Genomic DNA, 8,121 nt, shown 5'->3' with positions numbered 1-8,121 from the left:
GTCTCTATCCATCACTTTTCTTTAAAGTTACGTAAATTGCAGAGTGGTTAGACAAACCCTCAGGAGACAACAGATGAATTCCAGATTTGTCAGTGTTTATATCTCTGCCTGGAACTGAGCAAGCATCTGCTGTACTATGGGCAGTGTTGTGTAGTAGTTAGGAAATCTTGAACAATGTATGCTTTTTATTTTAACAACATTCAGTATTAACAGACTCTCTAGAAAGAATGTTGAGTGTTATATTGCAGGCCAGGTCAAAGCAGTAATCATAACAGGCTAAACACGATTCAAAAAAGTGTGAATAAACAGCTAGATATCTTCAAGAAATCTCTAATATTCAGAAGCTTGTAGTCAGAAAAGCAGGCTTCAATATCAGACACACTGTGGGCCATTGCAAATGAATGTAGTGGTTTGTTTGCTTATAAGTATAGGATTTTATTTTTAGGGTAGATCCTAAGAAAAAAAGAAATAAAATATAAAAATGACACTAGACTGTGTTTATGGGGATGTGGTAGCTCAGTGGTTAAGGTGTCCGACTACTGATCGGAAGGTCTTTGATTCGAATCCCAGGTATACCAAGTTGCCACTGCAGGGCCCCTGAGCAAGGCCCTTAACCCTCAATTGCTCAGGTGTATAAACTGAAATAAGAAAATGTAAGTCACTCTGGATAAGTGTCTGCTAAATGCTGTAAATGTATACCAAGACATTAAGATTTATTTAAATTACCATTCTGTCAGCTTGATAATAATGTTTGCCAATAACTGCTATAAAAGTTATGAAATCTTTTCTGCAGGGTTCTTTTTTCGATGATCCATGCTCAATAGAAACACTTGGTCTCCGCAGGTGGCCGCTATAAGCCCCGCCCACTTTCCAGCTGGACAGATGGAAGAACTGTATACAGCATAGGGCAAGTCAAACAACCGTGCCTTCACCTGAGAGAGAGAGAGAGAGAGAGAGAGAGAGAGAGAGAGAGAGAGAGAGAGAGGAAGTATAAGAGGAATAAAACATGGGGATGTGCTTTAATTGGAAAATAATCAACAATGTCACTCGAAAACATTCAAAAACACAGCGATTTATTCCATACAAATTACTACAGAGAATTAGTGCTTAATCATCATGGCAGTTTTGACCATTATTTTTTTCAAACTTTCACAAAATTTGCTTCAGGCTTTTCTAAGAAGGTCTAATTCATTTGGAGTCCTAAACTTGACTTCTGAACAGAACTGGCTTAATTTCACTTACCTACTTAAAAATCCTACACAGTTGAATTGTTGGAGTGTCAATATTTTAAGCACCCCTTAGAAATTCATTATTAGCTGGTGTAATGGTTCAGTGATACACACCGATAGACTGTGGTGATCAAGGACCCTCAGTGCATTAGCATGGCCTCCAGCTGCTACTATATCACCTCCCAACCACTGGCATGTATACATCTGCGATCAGGAAATGAGAGAGATACTAATTGGTAATAATGTGTGTAGGGTTAGGGTGTCGAGTGTGTGTATTTATGCTCACCATGCTGTCTCCATGTGGGTCAGGGGGTACATCGGTCACTTTGCTGCCTGAACTGTAATCCCACACCTAATTTTAATAAAGAATGCATTTAAAATAAAGACCGATTATGTAGCTTTTTTGTAGCTGATTGTATATTTTAGGTAAATCTGCCAGTCACATGCTAGCTATGTTAGCAGAAACCGTGTTCTGACGACTGGCTACTTGTGCAATAGCGATGATGTTAGCTTATCTAGCTTAGTTAATGTCAGTCTGATGAGGGTTAGTAAAACTAACTATTCAGCAGGGTAATGTGTGTGCATTGATATAGTAAAAGTGCCAATGTGTACATTTTGTTTCTCAGGCAAGACTCCAGGATTAAATGATGATTGTGTGCTGATTGTGTTCTTTTAAACAATAGTAATAAAAATGTCAAGACCTAAGAGTAGTGTTTTTATGATACTATTTTTGTTCACTGTTGATTATCAAACTGTCCTAAACTCAGCAGCTTTGAAATAGGTTTCAAACTATATCCCTGTCATTTTGTCCTTTACAAACCTAGATTCTGCAAGAATTTTTGTCATTAGACTAGAAGCCTTTTGCACTGCATGGATTCTGTAATTAATCCTTATCCTTCATGAGGGTGTGATTTACCTCCAAGGTGCTGTCTTTTCTCCAGGAACCGGACAGAATCTGATTGGTTGACGGGTCAATTTGAAGGGCATCGCCACACACATGTGGACCGTACAGCATTCTAATTATAAGTTAAAACTTTGTTAAAAAATGTATTCGCACATGTTAACCATGGCATTACTTTCAACTCTCCAACGCAAATTATCGATCTTATACCATCGTGAATTTTTTCATTAAGAAAAAAAATTACATTATATTTAAATGTCATACTTTCTATACATTTATACATATGATGTGTCGTACATTAAAGCAGCTATTAACAGTCATATTTTTTCTCTCCCTCATGAATAAAATCAAAGACAACGAAAACTCCTCCCATAAATTGCTCCTATAAATACTGTACCTGACTGCATTGTGCTGTCTTGTATCCCAGAACTAAAAACAACAAACCAACAAAAAAACACAATGTGATTATTTTACTGAATACAGATTCTTAATATAACACACCGTACTGTGAGTGTTAATGAAGTGTAAAAGAAATGATCATTCACTTGAACAGTGTTGTCCCATCCTCCTGAAATGAACTCTGTCTCTCTCTCAGGATGAAACTTCAGGGCAAAGACACGTGAGCTGTGGCCATCCATCGTAATCCTCGTCGAGCTTAGGAAGGTTGAGAAAATCATACACACAAGATCACAAGATGAATAACAAATAAATGGCACACTGCATGATGGGAAATTGGGATATACCTGGACTTAAGGATCTGTATTCTCTGGTGTGTGTTGAGATCGTAGAGATAGATGTCTGAGTCAGAGCCACCGGTCACTGCATTTTCCCCAGAGGGAGAAATGGACAGACAGAGGCTCTGCCTTTTCTCTTCTGCATCATTTTTTCCATTCTCTGTTTCTTTCACCAACCACACACACTGCCGGCCCCATACGTACCAGCACCTCAAGCACCCACTGGCATCTATAATACAGAGAGAGAGAGAGAGAGAGAGAGAGAGCGAGAGAGAGAAAACCAGCATATGTGGGCACTAGAACACTCCCACTAAAAAACACCACCACACCGTGACACTAACACCACCATGCTTCACTGTTGAGGTGATAGTGTGCAGTATTCTCTTGCAATATTCGAACCACCAATGCAGGTGCATGCTTTCCCAAATCATGTCTAGTCAACTAATTGTCATCTATCTATCTATCTATCTATCTATCTATCTATCTATCTATCTATCTATCTATCTATCTATCTATCTATCTATCTATCTATCATCGCTGTGTGATTGAGAGTCTCCTGACCAACTGTGTTACAGTCTGGTATGGTAACTGCACAGCCGCAGACCAGCAACGAGGGGGTGAAAACTGCTCAGTGCATCACAGGAACTCTGCTTCCAGCTATTGGGGATGTCCAAAGGAAACGCTGTCTGCATCAAGCTCGCAGCATTCTTAAAGACTCCTCTCACCCTGCCCATAGATTCATAGGTGTTTCAGGAGCCTCCAGACAAAAACCACCTTACTAAACTATAATTATAAATATTAGTAGGGATGAGCGAGTACAGCATTATCTGTATCTGTATCTGTTAACCATATGAATTATCCGTATCTGTATCTATACTCGGAGTGGGTGGGGCCTAATCCGGAAGTAGGCGGGGTTTGTATTTAAATGGGCGGGGCTTTAACTGGTAATAATTAATTTGGTAATAAAAATAACCATGTCTGAACGAACCCACGTTTACCAGAACTCTACTAGTTAGTAAGTACGTATTATTAACGTTACAACCCGAAGTAAAAAGCTGAAGAAACCCTAAACGTTAACGGAAAAGACCCGCGAACCCGAGTGACTGAGGGAGAGACAGAGAGCTGTTCTGTGTGTGACTGTGAGTGAGCAGAGCGAGACACAGCAACACAATACATCTGTATGTGTGTAGGAGAGGGGCGCTGTGACTAGCCTATCACAGAACGCTGACACAATCAGCTACCTAATGATGATTTTCTTTCAATCCGAGCACAGATATTGACTCGTTTTACTCGTATAATACTTGTACTCAGCAGAAGTGCTTTATCCGTACTGGATACTCGTTTCAGCCGAGTATCCGGCTCATCTCTAAATATTAGTATTAATAAACTAAATTATAATATATAAAATTGTGTATATTTCATGTCTATAGCACCCAACCTGTATATCCTCTATATCCATACCTGTAGATCCATAGCATATTCCTCAGTATATAATCCTGTTCATACAGTAAATACTGTGATTATACTGTACATCTTGCACTTGCTGCTTATCGAACTTCTGGTTAGATGCCAAACTGCATTTCGTTGCCTTGTACTTGTACATGTGTAATGACAATAAAGTTGCATCTAATCTAATCAAATCTAATCTATCTATGCAATGTAAAATTTTAAATCATTCTCATTACTGTAATAGTAAAGTAACAGAAGGAAGCTCAAATCTATGGAGGCATGAACACATCCACATTTCAATTTCATTCTTCTAAGTCACCTGACATGATGAAGAAAGGTTCCACTCAACCTTTGTGCATAGTCTTTCCCAATAGTTTGATGAGGAGTTTGGAAACGCACAAGAAGGTGACCTGACATCTGACAGTGAACATACACCGAGGAAACACACACATATAATCTCAGAAATCTGCAGTTAATAAGCTACACGGAGACTCTCTCTGCAGTTAATATTCAATTACAGAGACTGGGCCACTGAGGCTACTGTCAGTGAAAAAAAAAATCTTGTAAATCCAACGTGTCCTTGTTCTGATCACTTACACTGACTCATAACCTGGTTATAAACTGATTCTGTGCTTTTTAAAAAAAAAAAAACCTAAGGTTATTAATGGTGCTGTAAACAAAGCTGAATGTTATTCTTTAATATAAGAGAAGCAAACCTTGTGTTTCCTCTTAATTAATATAATATTCATTCATTCATTCATTCATTCATCCTCTACCGCTTATCCGAACTACCTCGGGTCACGGGGAGCCTGTGCCTATCTCAGGCGTCATCGGGCATCAAGGCAGGATACACCCTGGACGGAGTGCCAACCCATCGCAGGGCACACACACACACTCATTCACTCACGCAATCACACACTAGGGACAATTTTCCAGAGATGCTAATCAACCTACCATGCATGTCTTTGGACCGGGGGAGGAAACCGGAGTACCTGGAGGAAATCCCCGAGGCACGGGAAGAACATGCAAACTCCAAACACACAAGGTGGAGGCGGGAATCGAACCCCGACCCTGGAGGTGTGAGGCGAACGTGCTAACCACTAAGTCACCGTGCCCCCCATTAATATAATAATTAATAGTTAATATTAAAAACCAAAAGTAATGTAAATAATTTAACGATATTCTTGCCCCCCTTTTGTTAGCAGACCTACACACTGTGATTCATATCGCACATGAAAAAAAATGTATATGTAAGGAATGAGTGATGGCTGTGTGTGTTGCGCATGTGTGAAAGTTGATCTCACAGGTAGCCAGCAGGACGCTGTGTGTTTCGTTGGTGTGTGTGAAGCTCAGGCTGGTGACAGGCAAAGCGCAGAGGACAATATCTTTGTCACTCAGAGTGTGAAGCAGTTCCCCTTCATCAGTGCTGTAGACCTTTAAACATAAAATCATTAGCATTCTGTGTATCTGACCTCCATATTTGCTAGTCTAAGCACACACAGGACATGTCTGAACCTTGACGGAGCCGTCATTGAGCCCAACAGCGAGTAGAGTCCCATCTTCACTGAACTGACAGGTCATGACCTCACAGCTGCACCGTCTGGAACAAAATAGAGGATGTGGATGAGTCCTTGAATGCCATGAGAGACATCTTCTTATAACAAGTTATTATAACAGTAACCGTGTGTGCTGGTGTGTATGTACCCAGTAACAAAGTACTAAGTCAAAGAATTCATCTTAACTTTGTATTATTTCCAGCTAACCTCTGAAAAATCAGAATCCAGTATTCAGCAGAACCATATTGCATGGTAAGATTAACACACTAAATAAATCAGCCTTACATAAAAGCTAAAGATGCAATTTTATGCATAAAAAGGTAAAAAAACAAACAAAATTAAAGCTGCAAGCAGCATTTCCCGGGTTCAAGCGTTTAAGGTCTTTAGGGAGTTTAAGGCCTTAAAGGATTTTCACATACACAAAGTGACAAATAAACAAAGTCATATCGGTGAGTCTATGAAGATTGTCCGCCCCAGATTGTCCGATTCCGCTGAGATTTTGGCCCTGAGTAACTGTGACCAGTACTACCATCTGACCAAGTTTGAGCTCTCTAGGCCTTACAGTTTGGGCTGCACGACCGTTTCTAGGGCGGAATAATAATAATAATAATAATAATAATAATAATAATAATAATAATAATAAAAATCCTAACAAAAACAATAGGTTTCCAGCGCTTCACGCTTGAACCCTAATTAACACCAAAACCATACTAGTTTTGTTTAGACATTTTAGAATTTATGACATTTCTTAATATTCTAGTAAGCCCACTAACTAGACCTGAACTAGACCCCTTACAATATCACCATAATTGACCTTTTAAAGAAGCAGTTTTTTAATCAGAATAAATTAAAACAGCAGTTTGTAATTAAATACCTATTCAGCCAACTGGTCCTATGACCCTCTACTGAAGCTAAGTATAAATGGTTGCCTTTGAGGTAGATAAAAAAAAAAAAAAAAAAAGGTAGGACTGGTGCACCTATGTTTTATCTTGTAGTAGAGCAAATTTCTGGGCCAGAAAAATGTCAACACAAACACGATCAGATATATGATGTTTTTTCAATCCTGGGGGTTTTCCAAAGTGATTCTATTATTGGTAGCTCTTGCACCTTTAACGCAATATCAATAATGACACATTTTAAGCAATGTTACAAACAGAAGAAATGTTACAAAACAAAGTGTATGTACCCACAGAACAGAGTGTATGTGGATTTCTCCATAAGTGTTGGGTGGAACCTGAAGGAAAGGTTTCTGTCTGTTGGTAGAGACAGGACTAGGATCCTGACTAGAGCGTGAAAGCTCCTGCTCTGGTTCAGGGTCAGCATCAGCCTTGCTCTTATCTCCCTCTGTGTCCAAACCTGGAGTCTGACCTTTGACTTTTGTCACTTGTATGTTCTCATCCTCAACTACTGGAGGTGCCTTCATGCTGCTTGAAAACTGGGTAGAGATAGAAAATCAAACCGATATAATTATATATATATATATATATATATATATATATATATATATATATATATATATATACGTATATATATATATATATATATATATATATATATATATATATATATATATATATATATATATATATATATATTCCATATATATTCCATATATTCCATATATATATATGAATGTAGTAGGACACATCCAGGAGTCATAAGATTATGCAGTAGCATGCTAAAGAATCCACACACTCAGATTTAAATGATAAAGATGACACTGTGCTATGATGACATCAATTCTACTAAATCATACACATGTCCATTGGTTTCCACTAAAATAAACAGATATTTAACTTTTCAAATTGCTAAAATGCTGTCGAGTTTCTCATACAATCATTTAAATTGTTAAAAAAAATTATTTACCTCTAACGCCATCTTTACTTGAACAGCTTCTACTTTTTTATTTTGGTCCACGTTTTTTAAGCGTTTATCGAAGCCAACCACAAACGTTGCTTAGCAACCACGTCACGGGTCGCTTGTTTTCCGGAAGTTCCGAGTTCTGAATTCCAACAACTTAATCATTAATTTTATAAAGTAAAATAAACATAACACTCCGCCAGAAAACAACAGATATTATAATATACTGCAGTCAACATAATTAATGTCTTATACATTAACTCATCATAACACCTTAAAGTTGTAGTCAATGTTTAAATATTATAAAATATTTATATTATATTCATTTATGTCATATAAATGTATTTAAAAAATGTAAAAATTCAACTAACGAATATTTATATAAAAATAAT

General features: G+C 37.9%; 1 protein-coding gene across 2 annotated transcripts; it reads right to left on the bottom strand.

Annotated features, from left to right (window-relative positions):
- Positions 1 to 7,844, bottom strand: LOC132860060 (uncharacterized). 2 transcript variants are annotated; one of them, XM_060891128.1, is made up of 12 exons: positions 7,736 to 7,844; positions 7,060 to 7,304; positions 5,829 to 5,913; positions 5,618 to 5,747; positions 2,874 to 3,093; positions 2,676 to 2,784; positions 2,528 to 2,559; positions 2,146 to 2,245; positions 1,516 to 1,581; positions 1,344 to 1,433; positions 727 to 932; positions 1 to 638 (listed from the first exon to the last, which is right to left on the bottom strand). In XM_060891128.1, exons 1-11 carry the CDS (start codon positions 7,745 to 7,747, stop codon positions 774 to 776), a joined length of 1,248 nt encoding a protein of 415 aa, XP_060747111.1. In that variant the 5' UTR covers positions 7,748 to 7,844; the 3' UTR covers positions 1 to 638; positions 727 to 773. The 2 variants fall into 2 exon arrangements, with proteins under 2 accessions (XP_060747111.1, XP_060747101.1); XM_060891118.1 differs by having other exon boundaries at positions 1 to 932.
- Positions 7,845 to 8,121: the final 277 nt, after the last annotated feature.

The sequence above is a fragment of the Tachysurus vachellii genome, chromosome 2 (genome assembly GCF_030014155.1).
Source record: "Tachysurus vachellii isolate PV-2020 chromosome 2, HZAU_Pvac_v1, whole genome shotgun sequence".
NCBI classification, from domain to species: Eukaryota; Metazoa; Chordata; class Actinopteri; order Siluriformes; family Bagridae; genus Tachysurus; species Tachysurus vachellii.
The sequence above is the reverse complement of the archived record's forward strand: the minus strand, read 5'-3'. Positions and strand labels throughout refer to the sequence as shown.

Excerpts from the sequence above, each read along its gene's own strand:
- LOC132860060 (XM_060891118.1), bottom strand. Across the intron at positions 1,582-2,145 it reads GAAAAGACAGCACCTTGGAG|GTGTGGGATTACAGTTCAGG; the intron begins GTAAATCACACC and ends TATTAAAATTAG. Across the intron at positions 933-1,343 it reads TTGATCACCACAGTCTATCG|GTGAAGGCACGGTTGTTTGA; the intron begins GTGTGTATCACT and ends TCTCTCTCTCAG.